Source organism: Vidua macroura, chromosome Z (assembly GCF_024509145.1).
Source record: "Vidua macroura isolate BioBank_ID:100142 chromosome Z, ASM2450914v1, whole genome shotgun sequence".
Taxonomy (NCBI): domain Eukaryota; kingdom Metazoa; phylum Chordata; class Aves; order Passeriformes; family Viduidae; genus Vidua; species Vidua macroura.
In genome coordinates, this window is record NC_071611.1 from 37797508 (window position 1) to 37816199 (window position 18692).

An 18692-nucleotide genomic window follows, 5' to 3' on the forward strand; every position below is an offset into this window, starting at 1 on the left:
TTTATGAAAATTATTTTTTATATACCATGGTATTTATGATGTAATTAGTTTTCACATTGAAAATTTTTAAAACCCCTCATCATTTTTTTAGTTTGGGAAATAGTCACATTTTAAGAAAACTTTTCCGGTACATTTTCTTTACAACGTTGCCTTTGCATCATTGTACACATTTTCTTTTGCCTTCTCTTTTAAATACAAATGAATTGCAAAAGATTATTTTTAAACTGTTACTATCTTATATGTCCTCAATCTCTGAATGTTTTCAATTTTTATTCTCTTTTCTTGCATATGAAATGATACCATGCAACATAAAATTAATTGACTCAGGTTTATATATATTTTTAGTAGAACCAGAAGTAGTCATTAAGGCTTTTTATCAGACAAATGAGAAGTTTCAACTGCAGTTCAATTTTGATTTAATTTTGTGTTCCTCTTTAGATAAGTACAGTCTTCTGTCTATGATAACACATCTGCAGTTGGAAATCACTTTCCTCATGCCAGTCAGTACTGTCCAGAAGAAGTGCTGGACTTCTAAAGAATTAGGAATATCTCACCTCATATTTTGTCATCACAAGGCTCGGTCCTGCAAACTTTTATATACTGAAGTACTTTAAGTGAAACTGTGAGTCTTCTTTTGGGAGTAGGACTATGTGCATGCTTAATATTTTTCAGCCCTCAAACTGAAATGTAAATTTAGATGCTCACTTTCATGTGCTCCATATTCTTCATCAGTTTGTCTCTACATATGTGGAAGGGGAAAAATCCCCTACCCGATATGGGGTCTAGGACTTAATATGTCAAGTCTATGATATCTTTGAGAATATAAGGGTTAGAATAAGTGTTAAACCTTCTGTGAAACATCCCTAACGTATTCTGTGCATCTGGTGTGGAAAGATTTTCCAATTGAGACCAATGAGATGTTTTGCTTTAAAAAGGACAGATTCTCCACCTGCTTTGATCATCTTTTTCATGATATTATGAGCAACCATCAGCAAAGTGATCTGGAAAAGGATGGAGACTTAAGTCTTCATTTCCCCCTTTTTCCCCTTTGTCTGAAATTCCACCCTTTTGAGACGTAATTTTGTTTGCATGCAAGAGAAAAAAAAAGCTTAACCAACTAACTGGGAGGAGAATCAGGAGAGATGAGAAGAATAAAAGAAATTAAAAGAAAAGAAAACTCATAAAAGATTGTACCCAGGCATTTTTAAAAGTAAGGTCTGGACTCAAGGAGAGCAACAACCGGAAACTTTCCGTGCTCTTTGTTTTCAAGGTATGAGCAGTATCGCAACTGAACTTTGTTGCTACAGTATGTGTAACAGCAGCATAATCAAAAGCAGTGAGTTTCAGCTCTGTTGTAAGTTTTCCTGCTCACTCTGAACAGCTCCAAAGCAGCATAATAGTGAAACCTGAAACCATGGCTTGTGTCTAAACGAGAATGTGGTTAGGGAAGCAGAGCACAGCTCTCTGCACATTGCAGATGAAGTAGGAAGTGGCTGATCAGCTGCTGCAGATGTTGTTGCAGGTTCTTAGTAAACCCTATGTAAAACCCAGAAAGCTACCCAGGTCTTGCATGTAGAAATGGTGAGGTGCTCTGCGGTAAAACTGAAAAGCATGTTGGGTTTGCAGAGTAGCTCAAAAGCATTTTGCTTTATAAAAAGGTTCTTTTAAAGACTTTCTGATGTGTAACTGCTTAAAAAATCCTGAAGTCATTTTATGATGAAAACTATAAAAATTCACTAATAATTTTAAAATTACAAGCATTTTCCCCCACGGAATATTTAAGTTTCTTTTGAGTTTCCTGCTTATTGTCAGATCTTCTTAACATTACTAAAAGCAGAAGTCAGCAACAGATCAGGAGCTCACTGCATTAGGGGTCAAAGGGAATAAGGTCTCACCAAAAGCCGTACTCTAGGCCAAAGAAAGAAGGTGGGTTTTTTTTAGAATGCAAAGTCAATAATCAGTTTTTGCCTAGCATGTTGCAAGAGACTGCATTGTTATAGAAGGGATTTTCTTACTACATGTGTATATGTATTTATTCTGTCTATTTATGGTGAAGCAGGTATGATGAGACCACTCAAAATGGAATGTACACAGTGCTATGCATTGCTGTTCAATTCCAGTTTTATTTAGGGTGCAGTCTTGGACCAGAAATTTCTAGACTGAGGCAATGGATATCAGGCTGGATGCTACAGCCCGATACCTTAAATATCATTAACAGTTCAGTCTTTGTGGTTAATTCTGGACTATCTGGGGACTGGAGGCCAGGCTAATCCATTTGCAAGACAGTCTACTGCAGATAAGATCAACACAGCTGTTCTGAGCTAACTGAGATTTCTAAAGTGCTGCTGGCTTTCAGAACAGGTATACATTGCTGCTGCAGTCCTGCCAAGGGTGAGAAAAATATGAATAGCTGAAGCCAGACCACCCTCTGCTAGAACAGGATATTTACCTGTTTCAAGGGAGATTATCAAAATTACTATTTTTCATTGCTGCCAATTGAAAGCTTTGTGTCAAATAAACACATTGTATTGCAATACTGATTGGATTGAACAGATGGGTTTGTATCTTCAGCTGATGGATGTAGAACTGTGGGTATGAGTGCTAAAAATATGTGAGATTTTTTTTCCCTTTGACAGCTTCTATTCTGCTCAGGTTGATAATTGGATGTTCACCTCCTTCTGTGTGCCAATCTCTCGAGGCAATGAATAGAGACATGTCATTTAAGTTTTATGAATACTGGAGCCAAAATCACCCTTGCACATGAGTCCAGTTCATTTTACAATTCTGAAAAACAGGGAACCATCTGTGACCAAAGGACGGGCTCACGCAAGATTCCCATCCTACCTTATGCTTGTTCCAGGTGTACTCCATTACAGACTTCAGGCAGTGCTAGGACTTCCCTTCGTTTTGCCACATATTTATGGTATGAGTATCTCAGGACAGAGTGATAAAGTATCTCAGGACAGCACTGAAGATTTTAATAGGGTGAGAATGGCCTTTTCTCATTTTTCCCTGAATGCTTTTGCCCACATAGAATTCACAAGTTCCAAAAGAGCTGGACTTCTAATTTCTCTTTGAGTTCACATGAGAGAGGCATAGAAATGCTCTTTTATGGAGGTTGATTTCTTCTGTTGTTGAACACAGAATATCTGGACATGAAGGGAAGATGGAATCTTTCTCTAGATGTCATACTGGCAAACAAAGATGTGTCAGTATCAGTGTTTCCCTTTCACAAGCCAAGAATGGCAAGGGTCAAAGTCACAAGTATTGCATCAAGACAACTTCAGTGTCCTTCACTTCCTGATAAACAAACATTCCCAAGAATGTAAGTGAACTTTTGGCCAGTGCCCATATGAAAGCTATTTGAGAAGGCTCTCCAAGAACACAAGATAGATTTTTGCAGTGTTCTGTGCATAGTTGTACTGTAAGTGCTGAGGATCTGGGCATGATTAAAGACATTTAATGCCACAAGCAGCAGTAAAATGGGATATTTGGGACATTCTGTGGACAGTTTTTATGGCAGGTTTCTCTGTACAGCTGCAGCACCTTTTCTTCTGTTCTTTTGTTTCTATTTGAAGAGCTTCCATTTCTGCCTCTCTTTATTCAGCACAACATGTGAAAAAGCTGAGTCCTGAGAGGAGAGGCTATTTGGAAACCAAGGTGTTAGCTGTCAAAGCTACCACACAGTGACCACCCTTAACACTGTTTACTGTGATGAGAGTACTTCAGGTGCACATGAAGCCAGGATGTAGTTTCAGTTTAATTTCTTGATCTGAGTGTCTGCAGCTGACTATGGTTCCACTATCTCCACAGAGCTTTTCCATGTTTTTATAGTACCAAGTGTCCCTGATTAAAAAAAAAAAAAAGGAACTGGAGTCAAAATTAAATGCTCCATCTACATCAGTCTTGGTCATAAGTGCAACTAATTAAGCTAATTAAAACTCTAAAGGCAGAGAAGAGTCAGTTCTAATTGTTAGAGAATAAAAAAGCAGTATTTTGATTAAAATGGTGATCATTTAGTTACTGTTAGATTGTAACAAACTACAAAAATTAAAAAGGACAGGTTGTTCGGCCTTAATATTTAAAAATAAGCTCTTAATCTAAAATGCATGTGGTGTCCTTTCCTGGCTTTCCTATTGCCAGGAATTGGCTTTCAAGAGACATCAGATGAAAGAAGTATTATGCACAGAGACTTGGGAAGAATTTTTACTGTAGTCCTACAAAAGACTTATCACAAGTAATACAATATGAAGACAAAAGGTTCATATGCATGTTGTGCACATACAGAACACTCTGTTAGGATAAGGTAGATATAACCACAGAAAAACTGATATAGGATTCCCTATTAAAACACAAAAATAAATTTAAGAGTATTATTAATACAAATTAACATGGCTTTCAGGACAACAAATCAAAACAACAACAACAAAAAAAAAAAAAAAAACCAACCAAGCAAACCAAAAAATAGACTCATTTCTGGTTGTTTTCTTTGATTAGAATTTAGAATTCATCTGGTGATACATGCCAGTCATATTCATCTTTATAAGAAGTTTTAGGGCAATAAGAAATTGTAGTCTGTGGATGAATAAAGACTGTGAAGAATTAAATGCTAAGACATAGTCTGCAAATATTCAGATACAACAAGAGCACAGTCATGTGTAACCTTGGCTCATTTAAGCAAAGTTTGCTTTTATTCAAATGCAATACTACATATATAATGAAGAAATGTAAACCATACCTGTGAATGAAGGTTGTGTAATGATTTGGAAGTAAAAATCAAGTTATAAGCAGTTTTACAATTGGGTAAGGACTATGATGAGGTAGAAGAGTATAATGCATTAGGGTTATCAGCTTGTAACTCTCAATTCTTGGAGTTTTACCCTTAAAGAATTTTCATATAGTTACAAAGTTTCTGAATAAAAGCTTTTTGCTTATGGGCATTAGTTTAATAGTCAGGAGTCTGCACTTCCAAAACAGGAGGAGATTGCAATTGTAGAAAATACTGAAACCTCCTGGATGCAATCAGTAGAGATATGGCCAGATGAAGAATGACTTGCAATTTTCATCACTACATGTGGCAGACAAATGAATGCTCTGTAGAATTCCAGTGCCAGATTTTCTGCAGTGTTGGAAAGGTTGGAGAGATAACAGAAATAGCTATGAAATAATTGCTTGGGGAATATGGAATAATTACATGGGGAAGAAAAAGAAAAAAAGAGCACCCTAAATTGAGATTTTAAATTTTGAGTCTTTTAAAACATTATATTATTTATGTTATAATTCCAGTTATGTTATAATTCCAGTGGTGTCACTACCTTTTGGGTATAAAACAGTGGTGATAAAAAGGCTTTTGACCCTGTGTGCAAAGGTAAAAATAAATGTAATAGAACCTGAAGCCTGAGGAACTCAGAAAACAGTAAGATGCAGATTTTAATAGTAAGCAAACCTAAACAAGTACCACTACAAAAACACTGTAGTATTCTTTGTCTTGTCAACACCTTTCAAACAACTGAAAGACACATTTTAGCCAAAATGTTACTTTAGTATAGCTCCAGCTATACTATATTGATCTCAATATAGCAGCAAATATTTCAAATGTGATGTAACACACAGGACAGCAATCAAAGGATGTCAGCAGTGAATTGGAAGGGATATAAAGAAGTTGTTTGTCACTATGTCGATATCCATCCCAATGTACAGGGTAAGAACAACTGTACTAGAACTTATTCAACCCATAAATTTATCCTACTTCTTCAATGTGGACCTCAAAGTATTAAAATTCCACTTTCACTGTTAGAAAGTGTCTTCTAAGAAATGTTTCTTGCCTCTAAGCATGTTACTTATTGCCTCTTCACTATGGAAAAGAAGGGGGGGAAATATAAATTATCCCTTTCTTCACTACCAGAGACTTAGGTATTAATTTTGTTCTACCCCAATCTTACAGCATTTCCCTAAACCACCACCATTTGTTCAGTATATTCAGGAATGTATGTTTTCTAGACCTCATTCTCACTATTCTCCTTTGGGTACTCTCCAGCTGGCATTGACCCTGCTGTAGCCTTCTCAGTACTAAGAGAAAGGATTATTTCACTTGACTTTTGGGCTATATTTTTGAATAAAATGTTAAAAAGATAAGTGGTGCAAATTTAATCTTGATATCTTAAATGGTAAGGATCTTCTTTTGTAATATGCATGTTCCTTAATGCACAAACCACAAAAGAATTCATTTGTGTAATCATCCATGTTGGGATTATCAGTATTTTGCCGTTTAAGTAATGGAGGAACTTAACAGGTTTAAAATGCACCATTGTTCATATGTATGTTGACAAGTTGGTCTAAATATCCATGGAGAAATATTTATCCATAATTTTTTGAGTTGTGTGCTAGTAGGGAGAAAAACTGTCAAGGCTTGGTAATTTCACTTTGATTTCCATGTGAGATATGGAAGGGTCCATCCTAAAGTTACCAACTCCCCTTTTCCTGTCTCTCATAAGACACCCAATAAGCTGAAAAAGCTCTTTGAATAGCTTCTTGCAATCTTCAGTCTTACCATTAAACTTTAGTAAATATTTGTCATTGTTCTGTGTTTTGAACCACTATTTTTTCAGTGAAGTTATAATTTCCTTTACTTGACAAGATTTCAATCTCTTGCAGGTGTGAACTTAAATAAATTCTCCAGAAAACAAGGGGATTTTTCTCAGCTGTAATTGATTTTAACAAAACTCTGAATGATTTTTTTCCCACTGTTCTCCTTTTCCTTTTCCTTGGATTTTCTTGGATTTGTCTCCATGCAGCTGGGGATAGTTCTTTTTTGGTAGATTTTAATCCACTAATAATACTTAAAAAAAAAAAAAAAAAAAAAAAAAAAAAGATACTCCAAAAACATCATGGCATCCAAACCCTGACTTAATTTGCTTGTGTAGAATAATTTCTCTCAAAATCAACCTTCAGAGCAGTGGTTATTATTGTTTGGTTGTGGCTTCTGCAGGAAGCATGAATTCAGTGCAGCACACATGCATATCAGCTCACTCATGTAATTGTGGCTTCTGTGCCTGGTGCACAGCACCATCAGTTTTTGAGGCTACACCTGTCTGTTGAGGGTGTAGTTTCTGTGCAGCTTCACAGACTGCCACTTTTCTAATCTGAGCTTGCTAGAAAAGTCCAGACTTTTACAACTTATACTAAAAATGTATTTGAAGATGCTCAGAGACTTGTACCTCTCTTTATAAAGTCCAAAATATATTTTTGTCTCTCATCCCTTCCCTTAAAACTCTTTCTCTGAGCAAGAAAATCTCAGCAAGACTACATCAGTGCTCATATGAAACTCTGCAGCTGGTCTTTTTAAGCAAATTGTGGAATTAAATTATAATTTACTTTTATAACACAAGTATTAATATATTGAATAAACTGTGCTCTTTTTGTGTCTAGTTCATATCTTGGCAAAGACATTTTCATGGCCTTGTACAGGGAGAACATTTTTAAATGCAGAGTCTCCTTCTCTCTAGTGTGCTAAGATAATGCAACAAAAATATCTAAGAGCAGGTTCATCAAAATATATTTTCTGTGGGGTGTGTGCAGTACTGCACCCGAAAACTTCATCAAACACAGAAAAGTTCCTTCCTCAGGTGTTGTTTGATAAATTCAATCTGTTCTTCTATATTTCAGATCCTAACAATGAAGGTTTGAAACAGAAAAGACCTTCTTCAGCAGCACTTGCCCCACCAATACCTCCATCGCACACTGCTGTGCCACCTCCTCCACCAGCCTTTCACCCATCCCTGCAGGTGCCAGCAGCTCCCAGTCTGCCTCCCAGAAACATCAAGCCCAGCTCTGAAATAATGTGAGTGAACATAAGCCACAAGATCTTTATTTTCTCACCTTTCTCTGCCTACCACTTTCCTCCTGCCACAGCAGGCGAAGGCTGCATGAGTTCCCGGTTTCTAAGAGAGGGGTGTCTCACACTACTTTCCTTATTGTGCCCTGTACCTGGCCTGTTTAGAATTAGCTTTTTATATTAGTTTGTACCCTCCATATATTCAGTTGTTTCCCTGAATTGTGTTGTGTATAACAACTTTTTTTTTTTTTTCCCTTTTTTGGTGAGGGTAGGGGGAAGGGAACAGACTGGTTTTTTACTCCAGAACAATCCAAAAACTTTAAACACTGATAGAAAATCAGTTGCCTCAATAGCTTAAGGTTTCCCCTGAATTTTTCTGGGTAAAGAGGGTGAGGAGGGTCAGGTCTATGAGCCAATACCCCAGGAAGCAGCTTTGCAAGCTGGAGGAACTGAGCTCAGCGCTGGTTGTGAAACTGCACCGAGGCCATGTCATGGCCTTGTATGATAACCCTGAGAAATCTCTGTTGATACAGGCTCCTTTCTTTATCCTTCTTTGAAGAGCTGTGCACAGAAGCAAAACCTCTACTGACAGAGGTATAAGTACTTGAGTCCAGCATCAAAACTGACCAGAATCAAGCTAAGCCTGAATAATAAGCTGCTCTCTGGCCAGCAGAGCATCAAAAGGGCAGGCAGGAAGAGCTAGGGAGGCATGTCCAGTTCAGTGCTGTGTGACAGCACCAGTCCTGCCTCACAGCCACAGTACCTGCAGCAGCCATGCTGGGTGTCCTCCTCTTTATCGAGGCATAGGAGCCAAGTTTGACATCAAACACCTGTGAAATGTACCTCCAGATGCCCTGTCTGCTCTCCCATTCCTGTGTGCCCTCTAAATTCTCCTCTCTGCTGAAAATTTGTGCCTGGGTGCTGACACCTTTGCTTTCACCTGTCTCCCTGCTTTCCCCATCAAGCCAGTTTTAGAGCATCCCATTCTACTTTCAAGTCCTTTTTTGATTACACTTCTTTGATGATAACTGTCAGCCCTTGTTTTCCTTCTGCTGTTACAAAGCATTATAAAGTTAAAAGTCCCTGATGTTATTAGTTATATTCTCAATTCCATTTCCATGGAAATATTTCCAATGTTTCTCTCATTTGGACAACATTTTAAATCTAAGAACTCTGGTGACATTTTACCTGGCCAAACCTTTACATCGTTGTTTCTCTTGTCCCTTGTTTAGACTTTAAGCCCAACAAAGTCTCAGAGCTATATTTAGCATTGAGAAAAAGTCTGACATTGTACTTTTGCACTGTAAGAAGCCTGCACCTGCAAAAATGGTTAAAAAGCCCAACAGATTCTTTCCGTTCAGTCAGCCCATCTGCTTATGATATTTTTCATACCGTGCTCTGAGTGCCTTTGTCTCACTTTGATGTTTTTTACTCTGAATCAAGGTGGCCCCACCTGAAACACTGAGTCACAGTCAGAGAAAACAATTTAGAAAATCTTGTGTGTACTTAAGTAGGATATAGGGCTCAATAGACTGTTCAGCCTTTGTATAAAATAGGTAATTAAAAGCACCAGAAAAATGGCTAATGAAAATGTAATCATAAAACCATCTTCATAGGTTTCACATGTCTACTTTTTCATACTTACAGAAATCTAGAAAATGAAGAAAATTATGATGATGTTGAATTTGTTTCACAGGGTAAGATGCAAACATTTTATACATTTTAATTAATGGCTACTGTGAGAAGCTGTAAGCGTGTTGTATTTATAAGATAAACAAAAGTTTATTGTATTCAAGAGTGATTTGTGTAAATAATTATACTGGTTCTACCACTCTATGGGTGAAGATGGTTGTCTCATAACACTAATAGATCTACTGTTCTGTGATTAATATGACGACTCTCAGAAACTGCTTTCAATTTCTTTCTTCCCCCCTCCCTTGCCCTCTTTTTCTTTTTTTTTCTTCTTTTTATCTTTCTTTTTGTTTTTGTTTGGTTAGAAATATGCTGGGACCATAAATCACCAGATCTTCAAACCTGAATCAAAATGAATGCTGCTCTTTCAGAGTTGACGTTGTGTGGTCTGGTGAAGGAGGCACTGTTTCATACTTTATTAAAAAAAAAAATTAAAAAAAAAAAAATGGGTTGACTGTGCTTTTACTGTCACTTTGTGGTCTGAGGCAGTGAGAGGCAGTGAGTTGTACCAGGAGCAGCAGACGAGCAGATTGTGACACAAAGAATTTCAATCTGCCTTCTGCTCCCTCCCTCCACTTGGACTGTGCCAGGCACACTGTGTATCATTTAGTGTGCTAGCCATCCACGACTCACACCACTGCAGGCTGTGCAGCTGGAACAGAGCTTTCCTTACCTACCTGCCTGGAGAGTAAGGAGGAATCAGGAGATTCACAAAATATCTTTTCCTGCTGCCCAGGACAGAGGCTGGCTTAGGAAAAGAGCTTTTTGCCTACTTGTTCAGCTGTTGAGCTGGTGTAAGCAATTTCTTTGAGGTCTCTTTGGATTTATTAGGTTTTTGACAATTACTTTTTCATATAAATAGTGATTTTGTAAACAAATAGCATAGGTAAATTCACTAACATCATTGAAGATTTTTAAAATAAAATTTCTGCTTTTAAAATTCATAGTGAAATAATGCTGTTTGAAGATGGTTTTAGTTTGCAATGTTCTACAAAAGCAATCTAGAAAAACTGAATTTTGCATTCATACCTTCAACTAAAAACAGGAGCCTGCATAATAAAATTTTCTAGTTAGTATCACTGATGTTATAGGCAGTTTTAAATAGTTAATGCTAGAAGGAATTGTTTTCTGTACAAAAAAAAAAATATCCTGGTTTTATTTTTTTGTTCCTGTAGGTCATGGAAATACAGAGAGGGTAAGTACAATCCAGCAATATAAACCTATCCTTTTTTAGCAAAAACTTAAAAATTTAGTGAAACTTTTTCAACACATTAGACAATTACTTGAAGATTTAATGCAGTGTATCCATAGTAAGTTGCAGAAGCAATTATTTGTTGTGAAGGATAGAAATAAAATCAGAGAAGCTGAGTAAACTGGAACAAATTATCAAAGCTGGCTAGACACCAAAAATTGATTTAAAAAAAGAAAATGGAAAACTACATCTTACATTACCACTGACATTTCATTTCATTGGAATTTTCTAGAAATAATAGAAATAATGGCCCTGTTCTATTCTGGTAATAGAATATTTCAGTTAATATTTCAGTTAATCACAGATTTTTATCAATATGTTTAAGCACCTGACTATATAAGGACTAAAACAATCTCTTAGACCCTAATCTGAATCCCATTTAGATCCTTAGCATTCCAGTTTAAATAGGGTTAGCCCAGACATAATGGCAGTGCAATCATGGCAGTTCAATCATCAGCAATGATAGACTTTACAGGACACACTTTGCAATTAAAACATCCATTTTGGATTAAACAATGTGCTTGGGTGATTCTAAGAATATAAGGCTTCATAGGTATGATATATTTTTTTATTTGTAAAAGAAACAGCAGAAATAAAAGAATAGTGCATTTGAATAATGCAGTAACTTGTTTTGGGAAGAATAAAGGTATTTGCATTTTGCTATATAAGTTTTTTATATAGTTTGTATGAAGCTTATATAGCAGACCAAGTTTCTTCATGTCTTTCCAACTGTACTTAGACCGTTGAAAATGGATTATTTTTTATAGGGTCAAGAAAGTGATGGAGAGATGTATGAAGACATTAATGACATCAGGTAGTAATTCTAAACCCTTTATTTTATTGTATCTTTATTACTATCTTTTCTAATAGGTCTATTTCATCTGGCACAAAAGTGTCATTCTACTGCAGTCCCTGCCAGGGATTACTGTCTTTATTCATTTCACCTGCAGAAAGTTTGGCTGTTCACAGGTTCTTTCCTAGTTAGACCTGCCATGCCCTGGCTTTGCAAAACTCCTGCAATTACATAATGTAGTAACTGTGACTGAGGTAACAGAATTCTGATTTCTGATCTAAGGAGTATGTCTGAACCACTGGTTGGAATTATAGCCTAGGAGAAAAATAAGCTCAGCTCCAAGCTATTGTGGTCCCAGATAGATATTTGTTGTGGTTTTTATTTATTGCTTTTCAAATAAATGTTCATAGAACGCCTATGAGAGGCTGGATTGACAATTTTCATTGCCTGAGTCAACTAGTATAGCTACAGAGACAGAATACAAGCTCTGCTTTTTCTTCTTCCATTTAGACCTTTCCTTTGATGACTCTCTCTGCCCCAGTAATGTCTAAATCTATGGGATTTATTGTATTACAATAGCCAAAGAAAAACTCTAATTCCCTCTGAATAAGTAATTGATGTAGAATATTCCAGTTGTACAACAATTTTCAGCAAAAATTTATTGTTGAAATCCCTTTGATTTATAGTCCAAGTGATCCTCATTTCAGATTTTTTTTTTTAGCAATTTGAGCCTACTTGTTTAGCAAAAGTATTGGGGAAAAAAAAAGGGAGTTTCACTCCATCAGTTTCATAGTGTTTCTAAAACACAGGTCTTCCAGCCAAATGGCACAGCTGGAGATGTGGGCCTAATTCTATCCCAATTTCCCAAACCTCAGTACCTTCCAGTACACAAGGCACAGCAGGTAGTGTACCCTGGTGTGAAGAAATGAGTGTAGAAGACTGACTCATTGTGTAGACTGCTGAAATAGGTTGCAATCAATTTTAAAAACACAATCCAGTGGCAGCTCAGGCCTCAGTTCAGCCTGCATCAACCACTGGTGGCCTGGGTAAATATTTAACAGCTGCATCCAGTACAACACCTAGACTGCTGCACTGCTGCCAGTTCACAAGCATGCTCAATAAAATTAGCTCAGAGACATTTGGACACACACATGTGGAGGCAGATAACCTTGTCTGGTGTGTTGTCCTCATGAGGGCAGACACTGTAACTTACAAATGTAGTAAAGGGCAGCTTAATTTATCTGTTGCAGCTGCATTATGGTTTAGAATCTGTAGCTTTGATTTCACTTGGAGAAGTCTTTTTTCATCACCTGCAGTTTTTTGTCAGCCTTGGGTATGGTAGCTCTAAGGAAGATTTTCTTCACACATTCTATCCTGGCAATACACTTTCAGATCATCAAGGGGAAAAGAGAAGAAGCAGGACAAAGAAGATAAGAGAAGAATGGACCAAGAGAAGAAAGAGCAAAAGGAAAAAGAAAAGAAAGAGCATGAACTGAGGAAAAAGTTCAAAGTAAGCTTTTTATTTGGTAATGTGGACAAAGGTATGCAAGCAGCATTATTTAGCATTGTCCAGTTCAAAATACACTTTTCACCTGGCTATGAAACTATTTGTTACAGTAGGTAGTTCAAACTGCATAAATTCTGAATAAAGGTTTAAGCTGCCTTTTTTTTTTTGTTTGGCATATGTTTGAATGCAAGCTCTGCACTGATGGATTGTAAAGACTGTGTGTTTACAGTTTTCATTAAATTACTTTCTCACTTTTTTTCTATGTAAGAAAGCCTTAAAATCATCTGTTTTCACTTTTCTGTTTCTAATAATTTACTTCATGAGAATAGCATCAAAAGCCCTTAATAAAATTTGGAACTATATCCCATACACATACTGTTATTTGCTTCACTGTAGTCAGAAACAAAAGTATTTAGCCCTTTAAAGATTTCAAAATTGTATTGCAACACATTGCCCTTGACTTGGTAGAAAGGGACTTACAGTAAATTCCAGGCTAAATGAGGAGGAGGAAAATAAGACTTGTATAGGAGAGCAACAGTCATTCTCTGGGGCTAAATGATGAGACAGTTCTTTCTGGTTTAAATAATTTTTGCATAGCTGGTGGTCAGCATGCTGTCACAGTTTACAAGTCTGCCAGTCAGTTTTAGCTAATACCCATTCACAATTCTCCATTCTGCTACTTTCATTGTCACTGTACGCAGTGGGCAGCTTTGTTTTTCTTCCTATTATGCTCTGTACACATAAAGCTATAGTGATTCATGTCATGGCCTTGGTCTGCTGTGGAGAGCCTGACATGAGTTACGAAGCAAATATTAAAGGTACACATAATTAATAATAGTGAGTTAGCTAGTGTTTATTAGGTGCCAAGTCTATTTTCTACACCAGTCACAAGAAGTGTAGGCATGAGTGCACAGAAAGCTTTTCCCTTATAGACTATTAAGCCATTAAGGTAATTTATTATTCTTAAACAAATATATGTTAATGCACATTTTCTTTCCCATTTATTGGCCACTTATACAGGATAGATAATCCTGAGTTAGAACTGGCAAGAACAATATGCCTCTGAAATATATATCTTAAAGTCACAAATACAAAATCCTAAAATAGCTTATTCATAACATAATGTAAAGACCTCACAAAGTGAATCCTGAACATCAATAAACAGCATGATTATCTCTTGTGAGTACTTGCAAGATCATTTATAGAGTAGAATAGTAAACACAAAGCATGATGTGGCAGACCCATTAACATTAATGTTAACTAATATTTACTCATATGACTTGTGTCAGGAATACTGTGGCCAGCAGGATCAGGGATTGTCTGATTTTTCCCCTGGACTTGGCACTGGTGAGGCTGCACCTCGAATCCCATGTCCAGTTTTGGGCCTGTCACTCCAAGAAAGACACTGAGGGGCTGGAGTGAGTCCAGAGAAGGGCAGCAGAGCTGGGGAAGGGTCTAGAGCACAAGTGCTTGAGCAGCAGCTGAAGGATCTAGGGCTGTTTAGTCTGGAGAAAAGGTGATTCAGGGGGGACCTTCTCACTCTCTACAACTGCCTGACAGGGAGTTTTAGCCAGGTGGGCATCAGTCTCTTCTCCCAAGTAACAAGGGATAGGAAAAGAGGCCTCAAGTCGTTACAGGGAATATTTAGTTTAAATATTAGGAAAAATTTCTTCATGGGTTGAAGAAATTTCTTCATTTCTTCAAGGGCTGCAAAGGATTGGAAGAGGTACCCAGTGAAGTGATAGAATCACTCTCAGTGGAAGTATTTAGAACATCTGTAGATGTGGTGCTTAGGGATATGGTTTAGTTGAACTTGGCAGTGTTAGGTTAATGGCAGAGCTCAGTGATCTGAGAGGTCTTTTCCAGCCTAAAAGATTCTATGACTAGTTCTGCTGGAAATAAATGGAAACACCCATTGGAATGAAATGCACCTGTTCTGTGAACTCATAAAAGGTGTCATAGGCTAGTTTGTTGATTTTAATCTTAGTATTTATGTGATTTTGCCAGTCCTTCAATTGCTCTATTGCCATGCCATTCCCCTCTCTTTTAAACTCTGATTTTTAATTTAAGCTGTACAATTGGAGCAGGAGAAAGCCTTTCTGTTTATTTGCCCACACTATTTCAAATGTCAATGAAACAAATAACCATCATTATAATTATTTTTACTTTTATTCTGAATGCCTAGGAAAGAACTCAATTTTTCCACATCTGTGATATCTTCTGTTTCTTCTTCAGTTAACAGGACCCATTGAAGTCCTTCATCAGGCACGGGCTTGCGTTGACCACAAGGGAGGGAGGAATGAACTGACTGTTAAACAGGGGGATAAGGTTGAAATCATTCGCCTCACAGACAACCCAGAAGGAAAGTGGCTGGGCAGGATAAAAGGATGCTGTGAGTTCTCTTTCTTCACTGCGCTCCTGAATGTTTTCACTGCATGACAGCAAACGTGAGCGTTACACCAAGGACTAGCCCTACCAGTCTGAGTCATTGGCCACCAAAGTAAATAATTACCGCAAGTCACCCTTCCGTCCTCAGATGGCATACAAGGCACAGTTCATAGCAGGGAGTTATTGCACAACATAATGTAACACCTTTTAGGCACTGGAATAAGTTACGTACAGTATGCTGGGACCTTCACTGACATACTGAGTATTAATTCCCTGTCAGCAGCCTTCAAATAGCATCAGAACTCAGCTCCCTGCAAGTAACAAGTATCATGTTTTTTCATCTCTTTGTATTAAACATAACATGGGTATTCTTAAGATAGAATTAGAGAATATAAGGGCCTGTTTTAAGTGTTTTTCCTGTCCCTATTGCTATGGAAAGTTTCTAACTGACTTGTAGGTTTTATTTTCTCTGGAAACCAAGATGTTTCTCCTTTTAAGGTGTAAGCATCATCAGTGGATCTTTGAGTATAAAGAGGTTGGTGATCTGGCTCCTGGGTTATAAAAGGTTGATCTATAAAATCAAACAGAATTATTAAAAGCATTTGTTTGATCTTTAGGGGAACTAAAATGCCAATAAAATTAGTAAGACAGTCCAAACATGTAGAACAGAGTTCTACAAAATTGTAGATGATACCAGCTGAGCAGCTTGTAGTGATAAATATATACAGATAGTAAGGAACTGAATGTCTTTCATACAAAGAGAATCTGAGAGAGCTGGGCCTGCTGAAAGGAAAATTAAGCGGTATCTTATAATTGTTCATAAATACCTGGTGGGAAGATGTAAAGAAAATGGAGCCAGGCTCTTTCCAGTTACCCAGTGACATTGCAAGAGGCAACAGGCACATACTGAAACACAAGGGTTCTATTCGAATAGCAGAAAACATTTCTTTTACTGTGAGGGTTACCAAGCAAGGGAAAATGTTGCTCAAAGAGGTGGTGGAGTCTCCATCTGTGGAGATCTTCAAAACTTGACAGGACATAGTCCTAGACAACTTGCTCTAATGGAGGATCATGCTTGTTTTGAGAGATTGGCCAAGATGATCTCAAGAGGCAAGTTCCAGTAACAGCTTTTCCACAATACCATGAAGTTGTGAAAATAAGTCAATTACATGAATCATTTTGTACACATCAAATCAAACCTTGATGAGGGCTGGGAGAAGGGTATTTTCTACTGCATGTGCAGTCCATTCATTAATTTACTTTTCATTAATTAATTCTTGCAGCAGCAAAACTTGAAGCTGTACAAGGCTTCTCATTGAAAAGTTTCAATAATACAGATCAATTTTTTACACCAATGCTTCAGCCTTCCATGTTCACAGATCAGGTCTGTCAAGATGAAACAGAAGAAAATCAGTTCTTATCATCTAAGTAAGATGTCTTATATTTGAAAGGAAACACACTAAAAACTGCATTCACTCAGAGGAAGGAGGGTGGTGAATTTTCCGTTTTCAAAAAAAATGCATGAGCATTTTTCACCTTGGAGAAATCCATTTCTGCACTCTTCTGTACAGACACTATGCCTGTCAAAAATTACCCTCAGGAGAGACAGAGATCCTCATCTCAGGTCAACTGCTCTGGTCAATGTAGCTACAGTGTGTCTGCCAACCTGAAGAAAAATCAATGAACATGATCATCCTAATGACCTGTCAGAAACTGCCCTAAAATACGCCACAAGACTGCAGTGGACTCCACAGACAAATGGATGTGGAATTTAGATAAGTCCTTGCCTTTTGCCCAGGCCTCTGGCAGCAGGCAGTAACTTTATTGATATGGCCAGCACCCCAAAACCCACTCTCTTTCACAGGTTCTTTGAAAATGGCTGATTCGGTCTGTTAGAGAATAGATAATTTATTTAATAGACACAAAGCTAACAGACATAAGACTTAAAACAAACTAATACTACACAGAAATAAAGACAAAAAGAGACTACTAGTAGGTAAATATAGCGTGAGGTTAAAGGTACCTATTATTAATGCTACAGCTAGTGAAGAAATAATATAACTTAGGATTCAATGTATTTTAGCATCCCATTGTTGGTGGAGCACACATCAAAATCCTTTCCCTCAATCCTCAAGGAAGTAACCATGTTACTTCCAGAGACACCAGGGAGAGGTCTTCCAAACTTTTAGGGTGTGTGTGTAGAAGGCTTCTGCCTCTGTGATAACTCATACGTCTTTTATAGTTTGTAAAACAGGGTCTCTTAGTCAAGAATATTTCCTTTATCTCTTCCCACATCAAATCGTCAGACTAAAATGTTCATTCTTAGCTGAGGCTTGAGCCCTTTTGGTGCCAGATGCCCCCTTGCTGAGCCTTTCAGGCCAGGTTATCTCTTTATGCACCAACTCTCTGTCGTAGATGGTGGGGGGGAGGGGTAGTAGATATCCTGCCACAAGTGACCCCAAAGCCAGCTAAGAAAAGGAGGCTGCCCCATGATTCCTGCACGGAAAATTCTTTTGCTGTAGCTGAGAAGCAAATAAAGGTGAACTAAACATCAGCTGTGGAGGGCTTAACAGGGGGATCTGAGATAGATCTGATATTTGTATTCGTGTTTATAGATGAGGCTGCTTGGAATGAGACATTTCCTTGAAAGTTTTCAAAAATCGTACAAAACAATTTAGTAACTGATTCTGAACCTCGTGTTAAAATCATCCCTATATCATGATCCTTAGACTGCATGGTTTCATTTATTTAGATGGATACATTAAAACAACCATGGTGGAGATTGATTATGATTCTTTAAAAAGAAAGCAAAAACCATCTACCAGAGCTGCTGTGAAACATACAGAGAGTGACCAAGAAACGTATGATGACGTTGGAGAGCAGGACACTACTAGCAGGTATGTATAAGGAATGCATGAAAAGAAAAAAGTGATTCACCTAGGTCAGCCTAGACAGGGGAAGTTTTCCAACAACAAACCCAGCTCTTGACACAAAACAGCCATTTATATAAGAAATGTGCAAGTATTGTATGTAGCTATTCAGACTGAATAGCTCCTGTGTGGTCAGAGGAGTTTAAATGAATTCTGGAGTCCAGCATCTGTAAGCACTCATACTTAGGAGGAACCCATACTATTGGAAGAGGACCTATTTAATTGAAATCCAAAGGAGAAAAAAGTGCAAGCCATACAGGATTACAAATCATCTGAAGGAAGTCCAATTCTCTTCC

General features: G+C 37.5%; 1 protein-coding gene across 1 annotated transcript in view; it reads left to right on the plus strand.

Moving 5' to 3' along the window:
- Positions 1–18692, plus strand: part of FYB1 (FYN binding protein 1) — a 43912-nt gene that overhangs the window by 11397 nt on the left and 13823 nt on the right. Inside the window, exons 3-9 of the mRNA XM_054004293.1 lie at positions 7666–7840; positions 9482–9531; positions 10702–10721; positions 11546–11592; positions 12964–13081; positions 15314–15470; positions 18219–18363. Of these exons, the coding sequence (XP_053860268.1) occupies positions 7666–7840; positions 9482–9531; positions 10702–10721; positions 11546–11592; positions 12964–13081; positions 15314–15470; positions 18219–18363 (712 nt within the window). The remainder of the gene's footprint in view (positions 1–7665; positions 7841–9481; positions 9532–10701; positions 10722–11545; positions 11593–12963; positions 13082–15313; positions 15471–18218; positions 18364–18692) is intronic.